We start from the raw sequence: 20,901 nt of genomic DNA on the forward strand, positions 1-20,901 counted from the left end.
CCACTCTCCTGAAAACCAATAGTGTTAGGAACGTAACTTGGGTTTCAGGAGACAAATTTAGCTTTGATCAAGATGTATTTTGTGTTCTGGTTTTGGAGTCTGGAAAAAGCAAATGCCTTTAAAACTGATTTTCCAGATAACATTTGGGTTAGGGGCTTGATTTCACCTGCGTCACTTGTATATCAGTGGGAATACAACAACAGGAATACAGAAAACGAGAGTGAAAAGGTGGGCAAACAATTCTTACAGGAGAATAGTACCTGAAACCTGTGCCTTTGAAAGTTTATTAACACAGACATGAATTAACATGTTTTTGATGCATAGAAATAGTTATGTATTATCAAATAGTTATTTCAACGTATCTTTGGAATAATTAAGCAACTCTCCTTTTCTCAGTATTTTCAATTAATGCTTACATGTTGGGTTTTTTCTGCACACAAGTTCATTTAGATGAGACTAAGGCAGATAAAGGAATGCATTCTCTTTATTTTCACCCTTTTCTTTCAGGAAATTAATGTTATTTTGACTCTGACATGTGAGATCGCTGAAGCATTAAATAAAATTTGATGAAAACTGCATCTCTACGGGGTTTAAGTATATGCTTTAGAGCTTTGCTGAGATTAGGAATTAATACATTTATTTGAAGACTATAATAAGAGATGAATTATCAGCACACTTTCTTCCATGGTTACAATACCATAACTACAAAATCTGACTTTTTTGAAGTTCTAGTGATGGAAGAATCCTAACAGCTGAAAAACTGGCTATGTTTGTAAATAACATCAGCCACCCAAAGCTAAAATTCGGGTCAAAGTGGACTCGATTTGAGACAAAAGTAGAAGTGTCTGTGTGCTACTTCTCATTTAATAGCTAATTGTTTTTAAAAATAATACCAAGAGAAAGAAAAGGTCTTAAAGAAAAAATAATAATGTTGCATAGAAGCTTAAAGTAACACCATATCAGCTTAAGAAAAAGAAATATTTCTCATTTAAAACTGATTTAAGCCATCACAGCAAATTCACATACAGAAAAATATTTTTAGCAAAGGCCACACATATGCTCCTTGATTAATTTCTCTGTTAACACCAGAATTTTTATGCATAAATTAATTTTCTCTGTACAAGAGAATTAGACACAAAGTACATGCTTTCAGAGCTATAAGACTGAATGATGAAATGGCTGTATCTCTCCCCAAAGTCCAGTTTGTTATTCTGTCTTCCTTGCAAGCCAAACAGCAGAGAGGAAAACATTTTAAAGGCTGAGTAACTCTCACTGGAACTTTCACATTCCCATGAAAGGCAATTATCACATTGCAGTTCCCTATAATTTACTTTAAGCTTTTAAATAACTCTTACTGATATTCATAGGTCTTTAAGCACTGAAGACACTGAACTTTGACAGAAAAAGGAAGAAATAAGAGAAACAATCGGCAGACAGAAGTTGTGAATAGAAAACAGTCTCTACATAAAATTGTGCTTCCTCTAATTTTATATTTATATAAATATATATTTTAAGTACAACATTCTGAGGAAAACGTTTTGCACGTTAATTATCTTTATCAGACATGTTTGGTTGTCAATTTCAATTTCTGAGGATGAAGATCAATGTCAGATGTTGCTCAGGACTTTACCTACAATAAGATGACAACATGTAGAGTCTACAACATGTACAGTTTGGCTACACCGTTAACTTCAAGCCAACGACTTTTCATAGTAATGTCAATAGAAGATCACTGTCATTTGTCTCAATTCTTAAACACGCTGAAGACCACGCTTACCGTTGAGCTATTAACCTCTGAAGGAGGATGGAGCGCTAGCCATTTTCCCTTGGTGGGCTCTGCAAGAAGATTCAGAAGGTATGCTGACACAAAGCTTCCTAGTCTGGCTAGTTAAGCATTGTTTGATGGCTTTTAATGCTACTGCATATATAATTCCACTGCAAGATTACCTATAAAGGTACCTAGAGGATTACAACGTATTACTTTCCTCATTAGGGCTTGTAGTTATTTTATTCAAACTGATTTGGGTTTATTTTGTTGTTGGTTGGTTATAGTTCTGCTCATCTTCAAGAATCATCTTAAAATGCATCAAATAAAATGATTCTTGCTTAAAAGCTTGGCTAGATTAGGATCTTATTTTGAACAGAATACATAGGTAACATTCCTCTACTTTGTCAGACAGCTCAATAAAGGACATGCAGATCTCAGCTATTTCACAGTTACTGCAGAGCAAACCATTCTAACTTTGTTCCTGTGTTTTTAAAGTTATTTTAAATTCAAATGGCCCGTGCTCAGGAGCACACTCAAGGATCTCTAAGTATTTCTTCCCCATTGGAAGATGGATGACATAGATGGAATATATGCTTATATTTAATAGTTGCTAGAAAAGTGCAGATATTCAGATATCTCTTTGAGTTTCAGTCACAATAATTTTTCTACACTTCCTTCAAACAGTGCTTCAAGTTCAGTTTGTTCCTGGATGTAATTTTGGTCTTAATAGCATGAAATCAACAAAAATGACATTTAATTGCTCATTGTCATAATTTACCAGCAATAACGATAAGGAAACCCACTATATATTTTGTATAATTAATGAAGTTATGTACATATGCTGTATTTCATGATCTACGAATAATTGCTATTTCTAACAGAGAAACTGTGAGAGTAATGGTGTTGATGTCATTAAGAGAGCTAATTCTGGGGATCAATGGCTTATTTTCTAATGCAAATTAAGCCACGGACTATCAGGAACCTGCTAACTCAAAAAGATGATAATATGCTTTCAAGCATCAAGGCTATGTGAGGGATTCATAAACACAACAACAGCTGCTGAATTTTACAGTAAACTAGTAATCTTACATTAGTATGTTTCATATTAAAATGGCTCCGTTGATAACAATGATTTCATGCTAATTTCAGTCTGAATCTGGGCATCTTCAGTTTGGGGTTCTTTTTGTTAACAAATTAAACTTCACTTGAACCAAAGTGCAATCAAACTGCTCTGCTCCATGCCTGACCTGCTGCATACCTATGCTTTATTCTTTTTTCATTATAATAACCAATAACTGCTTAGTGAACTGGTGCAGGACAACCAACAAAATCTACTGTTGCAAGTGTGAATAAGCTGCAGCATTGTAGGCTGTCAACCTATCTTCACAATGATAAAAAGGTGCTATTTAGGAACGCAAAAATAAAAATGATAACGATTAATATACTGAAAGCCACCATCCAGTAATATTAGGACTAATAGTACATCTTATTTCTTGTCCTTTCAGTGAGCAATGCATTCTTTTTCTATCTTAAAGTTACGCCTGGAAATAGAGTATATAATGTGGAATTTCAGTGGAAAAAAAAACTCCTTAAAAGACATGAATTATTTCTTTTTTCTCAACAAACCCACAAAGAAGTTCTGATATTTAACTTGTTCTTGACAGATGTCATTTGTATAGTTGACTCTGATACTGATAACCAACTTATACCATAAAAGAGTTTATTTCTAATGTTTCTAACATTACTATACAGTAGTATTACATTTTTTTCTCTCAAATTCCATCAGAAAGTTGCATCTTGTGAAAACTATTAAAGGGTATTTAGTAGATCTAAATGTTTGTGTCCTATTATTCTATATGTTATTATCATCTCAAGATTCAGTGTGTGGGTACTCCATCTATCTTTCCATTTTAAGTTATGAATCATGTAAAATAACATGCTTGTAAGTATGACAGTATTTACTTCCCCATTGATTTTATTTCCTTTATATCTATGCAACTGCAGCATAGTCATTGCTCTGGTCCTTTTTTTTCACTTTCCTGTGGGCTAGTGATCGTCACCCTTGGATTTCTGGATGTTTTTTCATCATGGGAATCAACCTAGAAAAAACAAAAAAAAAAAAAAAGGATAGTTACCTGATGAAGTTAACAGATTTCACTTCATTTCAATTGTGTAATCACTTTGCACTAAAAATTCCATGAGGAATTCTTAAAACACACACAAATGTTTTCTGATAGCAGTCAAATTAACATTTCTGTTTAGCATTAGATTATATGCCTTCCAAAGGAGAAAGCACTCAAATTAGAGGTTGAAAAACCTCTACATGGTCAAGCATCCAGTTACCCACATATCCTTTTAAAATGAATGTACGCTCACTTTCTCCACTGACATAAATGACTTCAGCTTCTCTAAAAATAAAACAAAAAGAAATAATCCATTATTGCCTAATTGCATTTCTTGCCTAATTGCAAGAAAGTGGGAAGCCATTCCCAGTGACCCCAGAAATAGAGGAAGGGTCTTTTTTTCAGCAGTCTATGGGCAGAAAATGTGCAGCAATGTATTCAGCTCCTATAGGAGCAGAAGAATCAGAATGCAGGTCTTCCTAGATCTGGATATTTTTTTCTATTAAGCAAAAGACTCCATTTCCTGTGTTCTGTGAATCTGACATTCAAGGTTTGGTTCTGGGCTGCATGCCACCAACTAAGGTAACAGGATGTTATCAGCTCCCCAGAATTAACAGGAAATTTGATTTTAACCTGACTAAAGCACTTTGCCCTCAACAACTTACTCATTTCCATTGTAGCATCCTATTTCTTAGAAAAAGAAATGAAACTTCAACATAGTAACAGCAAGTTCTCTTAATGAAATTTCTCTTAACGAAATGCAACTTCTGTGAAAGTCAATTCAGCAAAAAATAAAAATACATAAAAATAACAAGGCTCTGTGGCTTCATGAATACATCTTCCTGCACTGTACTAAGGATAACATAGTGAGGAAGTGCAAAATGGTTATGCAAAATGATTATGCTTTTCAGGAAACTGCAAGATTTCTTTTTTTTAGAGCTCAGCATACTCGGGAATGTAAGATATGCCGGTTCATTGAATAGTGAGAAACATCTGCTTTCTCAGTTGGAGGGCATATAACATAATTAACGATGTTACCAATCTAGGAAGATAAGAAACAGCTTTGCCCACATATTCACTTCTATTAGTGAGACACTTACCGTCTAGCTGAGAAGGAGCCCAAAGCTGACAAATACCAGGAACAGTAAATTAAGACAAACAAACTGAATGATGCTTACCTGGTTCTGACTGCCAGAATAATCCTCTTCTACATCTTCTTCATGCTGAAGATCTTCTTGGCTGTTCATCTGCTCCATTCCCCCACCATGTTTTTCATTTATCTTGCCATTTAAAAGGGTGAGCTCCTCTTCCTCTGCCTGGTAAACATTCTCTGTTTCTTCTGTCTTATATTCATAATTCCCACTTAATTCATTATTATTTTCTCCTCCTCTGTTACTTTTCATGACAGTTTCCTCACTGTCCTCTCCATTCACTTCTAAATGTTCTTCCTTCTGCTTATATGCTTCCTCCTCTCCTCTGTCAACTTCCTCTTCTGCATTTTCTTCTTCATCTACAGTTTCTGCTGGCCTCTGAAAGGAAAAGCAGCAACACTGTGAGGCACTTTTAAACAGAATCCTCCAAGGCAATTCTGAAACATGACAGACATCAAAATCATGATTACTTCATTATTAGGAAGTAAGTATGCTAACATGATCTTTATCATCATGGAGAGAAAAATGATGCTCCTGCTGACACCTCATATTGCACTCTCATTCTACATATGTATTAATGAGATTTAGATGCATCACACTGGGCTAATGTATTTGAATATACTAAAACAACTGGAATGAGCTGGAATTATCCCAGCAACAGATATTTTGCACCAGCTATTTCGATCTAATATTCTGGCATCTGGTACATATTTTTTCTATGAAATAAAATACTGAAATAAAATAACATCACTAGCCCACAAAGCATTCAGAAGTTTTACCTATGAACCAGAGAACACCATACCAACCAGTCTGGTCACAACTTGTCTTCTATGCATCCACAGAAAAGCAGCAAGAGAGAGGAGATGGATAGACCAACTGGTCACTTCCATAATGTCTCTTCCCAAAGGTCCCTATGTGGGTTTGCACAGTTAGGATTTGTTTGACGTTTAGCATTTAATTTTTCCTACATAATGAAATAATAACCAAATTATTAAATGTTGTCCCACATTGAAGAAGACTAAGCAGAAAATCACTAAAGATAAAGCTGTTAGAAGCATGATTTTGTGACAACCTGGGAGACTTACACAAATGTTGTCTATCTTTTTTGCATTTATCTTCTAGTTTCAACATCCAAGGTTCAGCTGTGAACCAATGCCCCTCCTGGCAAGGTGACTTAAGTACTTGTGCTCAAGTCTGAATGAAAATAAAGAGTAAAAGTCCCATGGGAATGAAATTGTATCTGCCTCCCACACTGCTTCATCAGACTAAATCTAAAGCAAGAAATCTGAGAGCAAAAGATAGATTCTCTTTTAGTCAAATGTATTGGGAATTCTATCATTAGCAGCCCCTTGAGGCAGGCAGGTTTATCCTACAGCTTGCACGTTCTGTCTCTTTTTCTCACCAACAGTTTCATTTCAAAAACAATTCCCTCATTATCTTTGGCATATTAGTAAGAGCCACTTCAAGAACACCAGCAAGTGATTGAATCCTTTGGATGAGACACCCTGCTTTTGCTTTGATATTCACATAGCAATGTTAGATTATTTCACTATGCCTGTGCGAAATATTCCACTGACGGAACATCAAGAAGGACAAGTTATTTCACTGTAATAATCCATAGAATGAGAAATTACTAGAAATGCTACATCGTTGCCTGACAGTATAAATAATAGCTCCTAAAGCTCTCTGAAGTACAATGGTTTCTGTATGATTTTTATTTAAGCCTTCCTAACTGTCTTTCAATATAGAACTAGCCTTGTTGATTCTGAAATGAAAAATTAAACAAGCCAAGTCTTTACAGACACTTTCAAAGAATCTGCCAAGCAAAGGAGACTTGAGCCAACTCATAACCACCAGCACATAAGGAAAGCAAAGAAAACGTAGATTTAGTCTACCCACTGATTCACCACCTATGAGCTACTGATTTATTTTCAGTGCACAATGGAAATTAGTAGCTTTGAGTTCTGATTCAAGAAAAAGCAGACTGGATAAATTAAATGCACCAGATACCCATATTTAAAAGCAAGCATTTTGATTAAAGACCACTGCTTGCTATGACATTACAAATAATGGCTATATCTATTAGACTTCATCCTGTCTAAAACAGACATAGGTCTAAACTAAATGAAACGCGGTGTACTGAACAATAGCCAGAACCCCACTGGAAGCTCATAGGCAAATTTTCAAATTGCAAAATGGACAAAAATCACAGAAGTCACATTTACAGGTAAAAACTGGAAGGAAAAATGCTTTCTTCATCTAATCTCATTTCAAGTTACACTACATTATGGGCATGGAAGAAATGACCTTCTGCCCAGTAGTCTAAAATACAGTATCACCCCCACTGAACAAGAAAACCTAGATAGGTTTCAAAATGAGGATGACCACAGACAATGCATTTCAGAATGAGCTGCAGATTGAAGTCACAACAGCTGGGAAGGAACTTAAGCCCAACCCATCCACCAAATCACACTTTGCTCTTTACATAAAAAGTCTGACACTTAGTACTGAAATCTTGCTGATCTAATAATTACGAATAATAAGTATGCTGTCTTCTCGGAGAAAGAGAAATACCTAGCAAAATTTATTTTATTCTCATATTTACAGATACAGATTGTTTATGGTCTCATATATATATAGGGAAGAAAACAGAGAAGAGGGAAAAGATTTTTGTGGTTCAAAGCTTATAAATACTGCAAATGCATTACTACCAGTTCCAGTGATTTTAGTGAACTCGAAGAAGGTAGCTAAAGAAAAATATTAATAAATATTAATATCTTTTTGGAACAGGTCTTAATTCAGGGTCCCCTGGAGTCAGTGAGAACCTTTTCACTGTATCTGACAGACTCCAGTAAACCATCCAGCTACTGCTATAACAAATGTCTATACATTTATATCAAAGTTACTTCCAATTTTGTTCTCACAGTCAAGATAAAACAGGATGGCCATACTGAAATCCAAACAGGCATGCTGAGTCAGACATACATATCCTTACAGTAACTGTAAGACTCACTCCTAGAAGTCAGCGATGAGTTTGTTCATCATTGGCATTCCACGTCTTATTTTTTAGCTTCTCATAAGTCACCTTCTAAACAGCAAGAATATTCACAGTAAGAGATTCTTCCGTATGTAATGTGTTGGCTGGATGGCTAAGACAGATGTGAGGGGCTGCTCCTCTTTGCAACTGAGTCAGGCTTTGAGCCAATGTGCTTGCTCACAGGAAGTTATGCATTACATTTGGGATTCTTGTAAACGTACAGGCCATTTCAAATACAGGAGGGCAGTTAGTCCTGGTTGACTGAGGCCTATGATCCCAAGTAAACAAACATGAATATCAAATACACATATCAACACACTGATGTTTTGGACTGCAGGATCACAATAGCGAGCAAACGGCACATATAAAACTTACATTACAAGCATGCGACCAGTTGTAGCACAAGACAACTAAATACATACATACTGTAAGAGAGAATAAGTGTTCCCATGTTATTTCAATGCTGCTGTTTTTTTGTGTTATGGACACAGGACAACTTGAACCTGACTGCAGGAAATCTAGGACTGGAAAAGTGTGAGATCATTATCTGCTTATTCCTTGAGGAAATTTCCATAGAGAACTAAATGACTTACAGAAAAGGGTATTTTTTCAATGACTGGGATAGACAAACATGGTTCTTCCAGCAGCAAGAATTATTGATAATCAGACTCGTATTCTGCCTTATTTATGAGCAAGAAAACAGGGAGTGCCACACTTTCTTGTAAATCTGGCTGCAGCTTTTAAATGAAGAAGCCACTGTGGCCACCTATTTGTAATTACAGAAGTTAAAGTAACTTCCTTTCACATCATATTTTCATATTTCTAAGTACAATCCTTCACCTGCCAATAAAAAGGCTAACTCAGAAAAGAATTGCATATATTTATTCAAAGGTACAGTCTATCAAAAGCGTATAGAACAACTGAAGTAGCAGCACATCACAACTAACTGGAGCCAAATTTCACTTTATGTTTAAGTAGTACAATTGCTCAATGATATTTTCAATCTCAGCAATACCAGAGCGTTTAAAAAGGGGGATGTATTCTAGTTACACTCATCATGCCATCATTCATTAAGAACTATACTACCAATTGCCATTGTCATTCAAAAGGAATAAGTTAGGAAACCTTTAGACATGGAAGCATTTGACTTCTTGTCCTCTAAGAACGCTAATGCAGTCTCTCCGTAGTCTTGAACATGATTGATAATAGAATACTAAAAAGTGCAATATCACAAATCATTTAAATTGTTTTATACTAATAAAGTAAAACAAAATTTTCCTTTGTTGAAACCATTTGGAAATATTTACTTGGCTAACAGTCACAACAGACAAACAATGAGGTAGACAACAGAAAGCCTAATGGTCACAAATACCAGCATGAATACACCTCATGAATGCAGCATCAGGAATGTTCAAAGCTAATTGCACTGATCATCTCCAAAACAGATCTGCCCTTCTTCCAAGGGAGTCAAGAATGCTTTGGAACTGCACAGCATAGATTCCAAAATCAAAACATTTTGTTCCTGAACCAGATAAGGTTGCTTAGTGACAACAGTCCTCTTCCACATCATTTACAAAACTCAAGTGCTTAAAAGCAAGCAAATGAATAGCTGAGGGTCTATCAGTCCTACATTTCACACATAACGAATGCGCTGTTGTTTCTGGGTGAAAAAATACAATAAAGAGCCTTAAACTCCAACATCATTATGGTGCAGATATGCTACTTTAATGACAGAAATGAAGACCAGAGTCCACAGAGTATAATTTCTATTAAGATCATAGCTCCCAAAAGTCTAACCAAAGTTACTTACAAGTCAATGTAACTTCAAGTATAGTAAATAGCTTTTCAAAATCCATTCCTCAGTTTCACTGTGTGGCAACTGGCAGTGTGCATAAATCCCTAATCATACAAAGGCCATGGCACAGAAGAAAACACCCAATCAGATACTAATTTTCTAAGACATACCTAAGTTAAAAATACTCTTCATACCTTTTACTGACATTCATATATACTTTTCCCATAAGAACATTTTAAAGAGTACATTAAGATCTGCCCAAGCTTCACAACTACTTCCTATAACCAATGAGAGAACTTACAAGCTTTTTGAAAGAAGCCCTACTAAGCTTTATATGTTTTTTTGTTTGTTTGTTTTTTGTTTTTTTAATAGATTGGTTTATTCATTCATTTTGTTTTCCCAACAAGCAGACTTTTCTACAGTGAATGAAAAACACCTAGTTTTTTTCAGGAGAGGTGTATATAGAGAGAAAACTTTTTTCAAAGTGCTATCAACACCAATTTTACAATGGAATGGCACTTGCAGCCTTCACTCCAAAGAACCCAGGCCCTCCAACAGTTGGTTTTTAATCAAGGAACATATCTTCAAGCAGTCAGTCTGTTTTAATGTTTAACATTTTGCTTTCAGCAGCAGAAATATGAGCGTTTTGCTCTGTTCACTGAGGCAAATCTCGGGTCTCTAAAGCAAAATGTATACCCCATGATGAAAATTGTAAATGAAAGGTGCAAACGTACTGCTACTGATGAACTATCCCTAGAGAGAGAACACCAAAGGGAGATCCTCAATTTCACATCACTTCACAGCCCAGGAAATTAAGAATAATGAGTGGCATCAGGAATCAGTAGGCACATTTGGAATAATAGAAAGCAAATGTGTAGTGAAAGAACCCAAAGCGTGAACATCTACAACAGCCCCCGAAGTCAGGGCTCATTAGACAAACTTAACGTTCAGTGATTTTTACAAATACACACAGAAAGGGAGTGGGAGGTTGGACGATGAATCTGGAGGTGAAAACAAAATGAAAACAAAAACAATTCAGATTCATTCAACATCACTTAGATCTTAATGGTTAGATTCACATCCCCCAAGGCAAAAAAGACTAGCATAGCACCATGCCTGGATTCTTTGAAGGGATCATGCACTGGACAACTTTGTATCTCATAACACATATTTACTGTACCTCCCAAGGGCTTATTATGAGAGACCACATGGAAACTGACAAATCAATGGAAACTTCCAGAGTTGTTTCAATACTACTGCTATTAAATGTTGTTTCTGTATTTCACAACTTACGTAAATAAAGAAAAAGTAGTAGTTTGTTCCAAAACTGCATTAATTGGAAAAGTTTCTCTCTCTCTCAAAGAAAGCTACTTTGAGTATGTCTATATTATGAACAGCAAACTCAAAGCAGTTTATTTAATCATCATTTCAAATATGAAACTTGTATTGTTTCTTCCCTCCCCACCAACTGTTGCAGTAGAACTACACTGATGCCTTACTATTTGCACAGTTGGTTTCAGAGTCTGTCATCAGATCCCCGTGGATACTGCCACCAGGATGTAAATAACCAACCTAGAGTAAGTTTGCATGTCAAAAGATGAAACTATCCATTTTTTAATTCAGAGGCTGAAGTCTTGTTCAGAGCACAGAACTGAAGGATATGGTTTGGGTTTAGGCAAAAGATTTTTTTTTCCTCTCTCTTTGATGTTCAATTACAACTGTCAGCTTGTCTGGAACACAGCAACTCCTTCTAATGCATTCTCAACTGGCAAACAGCATTTCACAGAACAGGACATAAGCAGGTGTCTAGCCAGTCTTACACTGACTTTAGTTAATGGCTAATCTGGCATTTGTTCAACCATGTACTTTAAATGGCAAGACAGAGAAGGTGCATAGGAAAAAAAAAAAAACAACAACAACAACTATGCTCTCTTTTCACCACCTAATTTATGTGGGGAATGGAAATGATAGCATATCAGAACTGTCAGCATTGCAGTGAAAACTGGCATGTAAATATTTATGCGTTATGCAAGATAGTAGTGCCCTGGCTGACTGTCCTTTTCCATACTTCTAGCACAAAACAAAAACTGCAGTTCAGATGAGAAAAAGCTATAAATCTTTTATATCACAGAGTTGAAAAAATTTAAAATGTTAATTAACAAGAACATGAACTTGCAAAATGCTGAATGTTTTTAAAGGCTGAGTAATCTCAGTTGTCGGGGGATAAAAACTACTCGATGTTATTAAGAAGGACCTGGCTCCTTGCCAGATTACCTTGGAAACATGAAGTTTTAAAAACGTGAAATAAACTGTGACCTGAATTCTCAAACAATTTGGGTGCTTTGTTTTGCTTGTCTGAGAATATATCAAAAAAAATCCCACCAAACTCACCACATTATTAATAGCGTACAAATAGCGTACCTAAATTTTGCTTTTTTTCCCCACATATGCATGCTTCCTTGCAGAAGCAGCTCAGATAGCGAAAATCAGTCAGTAGCAACTCAAAAGTATTTCCATCTGTGTACTACACATGGGCCTCAGCAAATCTCCAGCACTGCAAGAATACCGGCATGAGGTATTGGCGACTGTGTGAATACAGCTGCTCTCACCAAATATAGAAGTGGCAGTGCACTATGAGCTGTTTTCCTCTCTCTCTAGTAAGGGTCACCATTCTGTAGCTGTGGCAAACTGTCAAGAGTGGCTGTAAAGAGGACAGAGTTCTTATTCGTGCAATAGTATCCCTTTGGCGAAGTACGGTTTTCATCTCCAAGCTCTTGAATTTTGTAAGAATCACATTCAACCTAAAATCTAATACCTGGCAACCCAGTGTACACTATCAAATGCTTCATGCTAACCCCAAGAAAAGTTTTATGCACCTTCAGAGGCTGATGAACGGGCTAATTATTTCCTAATTTGATTATTGCACAGTCAGGACTAGGGCACAATGTACTAAGAAACATAAGAAATACAGACGGAGGTGACAGAAGGTATGTTCACCCCCACTTTCAGTACTATAGGTACAACCCAACACATCCTAATTATCACAGCACCTCATAAGGAAGACCACAATAAACAGGGATGATGTCCAAGTGGTGTGCATGGTGTGCATACAACCCTCTGAAGTCAAGGCAGGTATTCTTTGTGAAAAGAGACATCCGCAGCATTCCTTGTGTCAGGAACCAGAACAGTCTTGATGAAAAATCCATCCAATTAAATGCCTGATTATTTCAACAGAAGACTGTGCTGGTAGCTTGGAAAAAGATCTGACAAATCCAGGCACCCTCTTGATTCAGAACCACAGGAATTTTGACCTTGGTTCTTATATTGTTCCACCAATACAAAAGGACTACAATCTGGGTGAATCCGCTCAGTAAGTAGTTGAGATTCCCCGAGACCCTTTAAATGTTCTCAGATCAGTTCTGAAGCCATCATACAACAGAAAGGTAATGAAAGAAAAAGTAAAATCTGCTGAAGTTCCCATAAATGAAGCTGCACTTGTGAGCAGTATAATCATTTGCAAAGAAATATTGTGATCCTGAACAAAATTGAGTAAAGTACACAAATAACCTGTGAAGAATAAGTTGCTTATTTAAAGTTTGAACAATACCTGGTCCAATGGAACTTCTACACGAGTGTCTTCATCTTCTTGAACTTCAGCTGCCCCCCACATTTCAGACTGCTTTTCTCTAGCTCTGTAAATCCCTTCACCTACAATGGGAAAAGAGGCAATAAGTGAAGTCCAATTGCGACTCTGTGTGGCAGAACTACTGAAGTGCACTCAGTTTTGCTTCTGAGAGTAGGTTTCTGAGCAGACTCGCTATTCCTTTCAGGGAAGTTTTCAACTTCCCATTATTCTCAATTTGTTTTCCTTTTTAATAATAAATAGTATGCTACACCACTGGGAAAAAGGAAAGGAAATAGAGAGCATGAACAAAACCCCAGATCCCAAGCTCCTTCAGCATAAGGAAAGCATGGGAGCAATTACAATAACATTCAATCACTTCTATTTCCACAGTCATTGACAGTACCCTCTTGGATATAGCATAGTAACCCTTACGCATCTAGAAAAATCTCAGGCACCAAATCAGTAATACTCTGAAACAGGACGCAAGCAAAACATAAACACAGTTGGGATTTGTGCTGCACTTTGCTCTTGGGACTGTGTAAGAGCAATTACAGATGAAATTGCACATCTGCATTTACAAAAGTACATACAGGTGGCTAACAAGGTTAATGGTTACTGTGATACTTAGTTTTGCAAATATTTTGCACTATTTAGTTTGAGAAGTTTCTTCCTCCCCACAAGTGAGGGTAGCAGCTAAGGATCTAGGAGGTTTTTAATGTCAGTCTTATGGTATCAGCTAATGAGCAAAGTGAAGATGGATACATACAGAAACAACAAGTTCCCAAATTCTGCATATTACTCTCTCACCAAACAAGAAAGAGCTCAGAAATTAAAAACAAGGTTTAGTTTAAATCATTTTCCTCTTTCTCCATCTGTCTAGGAAAGAGAGATGTGTATGCTGTCATGTTCATAGACAGCATAATAAGTAACCATAAGAATACATAGGAAAATTTATTTGCACTTAATTGAATTGCTGTATTATTCCTCATGAAAGAATGTGAACTTGATCATATCAAATGAACGTGCAAACTGTTCTCTGTTGATGAACACTAGGAAGGAGGAAGCATCCTATATGAAAAACAAGGGATGAAAGAGACTTGTAGGAATGTAGATCTTGATTTACATAAAAAATAAGCACTGCCTTCCCTGGAACTTAGTTTTCCAGTTTCTTTTTCATTGTTATGAAAGCAAGGAAAAAAAATTATCTTTGGAACAAAATTCAGAGATAGTGTATCACTGAAAATGGTTGCTGACCAGAGCATCAGAAAGCAAAGATATTGCCAGAAATGAAGAGACAGAAATATCCACAATCTTATTCCAGACTGGTAGTGCTGGCTGCAGCTTAGAGGAGAGATTTTGTGATGGACATAACAGCCTGGGTACCTGGGAATCAGTTCTGCTGGAACTTCCTTGACCAGCCCATACTTGTACTCTGAAAGCATCAGTGTGCAGCATACCACAATGTTCTTAATAGCACAGGTTGGATTCTTATCCCTAGGCAACTGGAAAAGGGGAATAATTAAATAATTCCCCTGCTATTTTATGTTTGATCAGAGAAAACAAAGAACATCTCATATCATATGGCAGCATGGTAAACTTTTGAGTATCTACACACATGTGTCTCATTACTCTTTGCAGAGGTCCAGAATGTGAATCAGGGATGCTAGAATCATCACAAATTATCCATACATTTAACATGTTAATTTTTGTGAGCTCTCTAAGGGGCAAAGTTCTGTTGTTCTTACCTGATGTTATAGAGAAGATTATCCTTGGTGTCATCAAAAAAATGCTTAAAGAATAACATAATCATCAGGCCCATCCGATATGAATTCAGGAAAGATAAGTCCTCTCTCAGTAATCTGAAATCTTTTATGTTGAGGTAACCTGCTTAGTGCAGGCAGCAAAGGTGGAGGATGGAGTTTATCTGGATTTTATTTATGTTTTTGATACTGTCCTTCACAGAATCCTTCTGGACAAATTTCCTAACTGTGAGATGAATAGGTACATGGTACACTGAGTGAAGAACTGACTGATTAATAGGGTTTGAAGAGTTGCTGGCTGCCAGCTACTATTCCAGGGCTTGTAGCCAGTTCTGGTCAACAACTTTATCAACTGTCTGGATGCTGGAGTGGAATACATCCTTAGCAAATTTGCTGACAATTTAAACTGGAAGATGCTGTTAACTGTCTTGAAAGATGAGAGGCTTTCTAGGGGATCTAGGCAGAACAGAGCACTGGGCTATCAGTAATAGGATGAAACCGAACACGAACAATACCAGGTTCTGTACCTGGACGGAGCCATACTGGACACAGGCACAGATGAAGATGAGTGGCTGAAGAGCAGCTCAGCAGAGAGGGATCAGGAGGCACAAGTGACAACAGGCTCTGCTTGAGCCAGCAGTGTGTCTGGCAGCCAAGGGGCAAACCTAAACATTGTGTGTGGTTCTGAGCTCCACAGTATTAAAGGAGAGTTAAGCTCCTTGAAAGTATCTAGAGGAGAAACCAAAGATGGTAACAGGGCTGGCAGGCATGTCCTGCAAGGAAACGCTGGCCGTAATTAAAAGATACTGAGTCCTACACAACCTTCTGTTACCTCTCCAGGATATCTTGCACGGAAAGCACTCTAAACTCATTCCTGCTTTTCAGCAGGGCCACTGTTGGAAGATGCTAAACCCAAACTGAAGGCTGCAATGGAAAAGAGTAGCGTCAGAGAAATCACAAGATCTTCAAGGACAGTCTTCAGGTGGAGTGAGAACTCAAGTCACTTTCAAAACAGCTGAGGTCTCTAAGGAAAACAAGTAGCTAAAAGAAGACCATATTTCATTCCACAGAAGATATCCAGTAGTTAGCTTCAGAAAAGGAAAAAAGTCTGAGGATCTAAGAAAATCATAAATGGAAGAATTATTTATCTCTGTGCAAACAGAAGACAAATGTCCAAAACATTTGTACCATCAATAACAAAGGAAGGAGAAAAAAAGTACTTAAGTCTAAAATGCGTCAAAGCAAGTGAAGAAAATTGACATTAGCTGAAAAACAGGAAAGTTGTAAGAGCGTACAAAGTCCAAAATTCTGAAGAAAATGACAAGGAATTGAATTAGGCATACATTAAGACACATTTTTCTTGTATTTTGGTACTAGAAATGGAAATAAATAGAAATTTGAAAAACAATATACAAACATCTAACCTGATTAAAGGCAGCATCAAGAAAATATCTTTAAAAAGTAAACATTGTTAACACTGCTGCTCTGTATCAGACAAATATTTACCCTTTTTGCATGCAAATTAATATATATATGTACACACATATATATGTGTGTGTGTGGAGGCAGGCAGCTAATGAAAGGCCAACATATTCCCTGCTCATGTGTTTCTGTGCAAGATCTTGTCAGCAGCAGTTTGCAGACCTCATTAATCACTATTACCTATGCTATGAGTTATTCAGGTCCTCACAAGCAGATATGTTATGTTGGGTATTTCTTGCATCATTTTATAGGCAATAGTCCAGAAATGCTTTGTGGTTAAAAAAAAATAATAAAAAAAAAAATCTTACTGATGCAATATTTCATACCCCTGACTCCAAATCATTGTCAGTTTCTACACACTTAAGAGAAGGAAAAACAAGACATTCTAGACACGACTATAAACTGCTTTACTAACATAGGGTACGTTACTAAAAAGAGAACTCCCAGCACTTCCATTAGACTAAACATTCATGTCAACCCAAAATAGTTCCTAAAACATTGTAGATTAAACATGCTCCTCATTGCAAGAGCAAGTTCTGACTTCCTGTGCCCCAAAGTAACTAGAAATGTCAAAGACAGAGATGGTCACTGTCAGTGTCCTGGCCACACTGAAGCAGAAGAGCTCTAAAGAGCAATAGGAACAGAAGGTAGGTTCAAACCTTACAGTCAAGTTTTGGTATACTCTATCACTCTCCTCCAAGCTGAGTAGAAGATGACAGCAACAAAGGGCTAAAGGGCACTATAAGGTCCAAAATGTCACTGTACTGCTTTGCCTGCCAGCAAGTACAAATCAGAGTGTTTATTTCCAGCTATGTTCTTGGTTCTCTAAGCCACACTAAACACTGTTTCACTAAAGAGATAGAGCAAAGTTTTATTGAGAGGCTCATGACCTTTTATAAGGATATTTTTCATTCTATCTGGACACGGTCATGGGAAACCCGCTCTACATGCTTCTCGTTGAGCAGGGGAGTTGGACCAGATGACTTCTAGAGGCTTCTATCAGCCTCAAGCATTCTGTAATTCTGTGTTCAGGCAATCAGAAGATATTGGAATCTTTAAGATTTTGCTACTGTGTAAAACAGACCACCTTGAGTCATTAATCATCTCTGGTTTTATGCTTCACATAGAGTGAAGTATCTTACACGTAGAACAGTGTCATCTCCTATTACCCAATTATTTTAAAGCAGGGTCACATTCAGCAATTCAGGATAGAAGGAGAAAGAGAAGGATCCACAGAAAGGCACAGAATGGACCGCAAGAGGAAAGAGAGGAACAGTCTAATGGAGAAAGGAAATATGCAGAGGCTCAAGAGAAATTCTTGGAGCACTGTTTTTGGCTACAAGCTGAAGGAGTAAATGGAGTAAATATTAGGAGCAGAGAGGATTTATGCCTCCCTAAGTCTGCCCTCAAAAGAATTTTTCTCCCTTCTTCCTTTTCATTATTATTTTGAAGTATCACTGTCTCTAACAAAATACTTTAAATCTGGTGACAGGCTTGTATGTGTGTGCCTGTGACTTCTGTCATCAATAAAATAGAATTTAAAAGAAACTGGAAGCAATATACACATGATATTTGTGAAACAATGAAAAACTATTTTTCTTCAGCTTATACAACTACAACTGCAAGTTTCAAAGAAGCTACTTTTTCCTATGCAGGAGATATCCCATTTCTAAGGAGATTTCATGCTATTACAGATTGCTGGCATCTGAATATCACAATAGAAAATTAAAAACGTACTCCTAGAGTTTTACTTCACACAGTGCAGTCCCATTTACTACTAGGAAGCATGACAACGTTAAAGAAAAGGAAAAGCTGCCATAGTGTAATGCAATAATGGGATGGAAAGCATCTCAGTAAGAGCAAGATAGCAAAATATTCAGCTACAGCCAATGAGAATGAGTCCAAATGCATCAGCCTTAGAAATGAAGGAAAAGAGTGGCTTACCCTCAGAAGGCCTCATATATGCAGGGATCTCCAGCAAGAGACACCCTTGCCTTCACTGCCAACCCTTAAATGAGGTCTAGGAAGGGGTAGATCCTTGCTCCACTCCTTCCACTCACTCAGGTACATTGCCTGCACCTGAGCTCCCCTGGGTTGGCCCTGACTTCCCATCAGGTTCTCCATCACTGTTTTAGGCTGTGACTTAGCATTTCCGCTACAGCCAGCGTTAACAACTCATTCATCTTTATACATATACAGAAAACAAAGGAACTGTGTGTCATAATATAAGGCTTTTACTTCCTTCTCCCTACTTTGATTGTTAACCTCATCTATTCTCTTTGTTTCTAAGCACCTAATTTATTCATATATTTTACTTAAAGGATGCGTCATTGTGGTCCTTTACATTTTGAAACTGACAAAGCAAGCACTGCTTAGCACCAGCCTTTTGGATTCTGACTCTAATCTTAAAGTCAGCATTCTCCTGAGTATAGCTAGGTCCTAAAGTACAAAGCAAATGCAAAGCCCTGAAAAGTCTATTCCAGTCACTCCAAGCACTGCATCAGTAAACCTATATTCCACCCTTCAGTGAGTTAAGCAACATGGCTTACCTATTGTCTAGAACTACTTGCCCACTTGATGTTTTTCAATGCATTCACCTTTCTAAAAGCAAACTCTTAAGAAACACCACGTGCTCGGAGAAAGGGGCCACAAGGTTTGCCATCACCTCCATTCCCCACTGGTGTTAGCACATTCTGGCAACTGTGATTCAGTAATACACAGTAACATCAACAAGGGTTCTCACTTCTCTCACTTCTTATTAGGGACTGCAATTTTATCTCCAGTTGTGCAAGTAATCAACCTCTAGATCCTATAAGATCTCTGCAAATAAGAAACAGAATGACCTTTCTTTCCTCAGCACAGTTATCACGTGCATTGACAGCAAAGCAACAATGATCAGATCTATTCATCTTTGTTTAACTAAAGATATCCTTTGTATCAGCAAAATTGTCAGCTGGGCAATGTGAGCAGTAACAGTTCGAGCCCACAGTGCACAGCTGATATTCAGCAGTCCAGATGTATACTCTTTGGAAAGTTCACAATTTAACTGAAAGAAGTTCAGAGAATGATATCAAGAGCAGATGCCATACCTGATGCACATTTACTCTTAAAACTGAATTAAAGATTCAGGAGAAGGTGCTCTTCTTTGCCCTGGTATCTAGGGAAGGGATGAGTGGAAATGGCACAAAGCCACACCAAGGGATGCTCAGACCAAATACCTAGAGGGTATTCAGACACTGCAACAGGCTTCCTATAGAGATGATTTATGCCCCATGCTTGTGATATTACTTTAAATTTGAGTAGTCTGACAGTTGGACTCAGTGATCTTAGTAGGTCATTGGAACTAAATGATCTTTAAGGTCCATCCCCACCCAAGCCATTCTACAATTCTAGTTCTATTCCTGTTTCATAGTTGTAGCACAGCATTTACATTAACTTCTAACAGGTATCTAAAATGCAAAACTACAACATTCTTTGCCCTTGGGAGCTCTTGCCTTACTTCCATTACTTTAATACAAAACACCCAGCAATTGTGCAGAAAATTACTTTCACTTTAAAAACTCATAATCCATAAATCAACCACTAAATGTACAAACAATAGCTTTTTAAAGGGCTTTGGAATACACATCTAATGGATAAGTTCAAAAGATTAATATTGTATTAATCAGAAGAAAGTTATATTTTACACACACATAATGACTTGGAGCTATAGAGCACTGCAAAAGAAAGCTACAAAGCTATGAATTATGACTTCTGGAAAATCTTTTTTAAAAGCTTTTTAAGGTAGGAAGTTACTTTATAGAGAAATCTGGCATACAGCTGATGCAGCTGCTTGGAAAGACCACTCTTCAAAATCACAGCACATGTCACTACCTATTGCAAAGCTACACAGTGTTGAGAAAAAAAAAGGAGGAAAAAACAGCCAAAAGTGAACAGCATGTCCTTCTTTGCTCCTAGTCTGATTAAAGAAGGAAGCCATGTGATAACCAGATAGAGAGGTAAACTAGAAAAGGTTTTGTCTTTCTTTTCATCCCCTGTTCAGCAATTCCACCAGAGCTTTGGTAATATAAGCATTTCTACAGCTTCTTGGTGACATACTCTCAGCACCCACAAATGGAATTTCAGAGGTGATAGTATCCACTTAAGAAGGCTGAACTTGC

At 37.1% G+C, this 20,901-nt stretch overlaps 1 protein-coding gene across 2 annotated transcripts in view; it reads right to left on the reverse strand.

Annotated features, from left to right (window-relative positions):
• Nucleotides 1–383: 383 nt before the first annotated feature.
• Nucleotides 384–20,901, reverse strand: part of DCDC2 (doublecortin domain containing 2) — a 51,661-nt gene continuing 31,143 nt past the window's right edge. For both annotated transcript variants that reach the window (XM_072329269.1, XM_072329268.1), the window contains 3 exons: nt 13,482–13,582; nt 5,070–5,420; nt 384–3,867 (listed from right to left, as the gene is read on the reverse strand). In XM_072329269.1, the coding sequence (XP_072185370.1) occupies nt 3,778–3,867; nt 5,070–5,420; nt 13,482–13,582 (542 nt within the window). In that variant the 3' untranslated portion in view covers nt 384–3,777. The remainder of the gene's footprint in view (nt 3,868–5,069; nt 5,421–13,481; nt 13,583–20,901) is intronic.

The sequence above is a fragment of the Excalfactoria chinensis genome, chromosome 2 (genome assembly GCF_039878825.1).
Source record: "Excalfactoria chinensis isolate bCotChi1 chromosome 2, bCotChi1.hap2, whole genome shotgun sequence".
NCBI classification, from domain to species: domain Eukaryota; kingdom Metazoa; phylum Chordata; class Aves; order Galliformes; family Phasianidae; genus Excalfactoria; species Excalfactoria chinensis.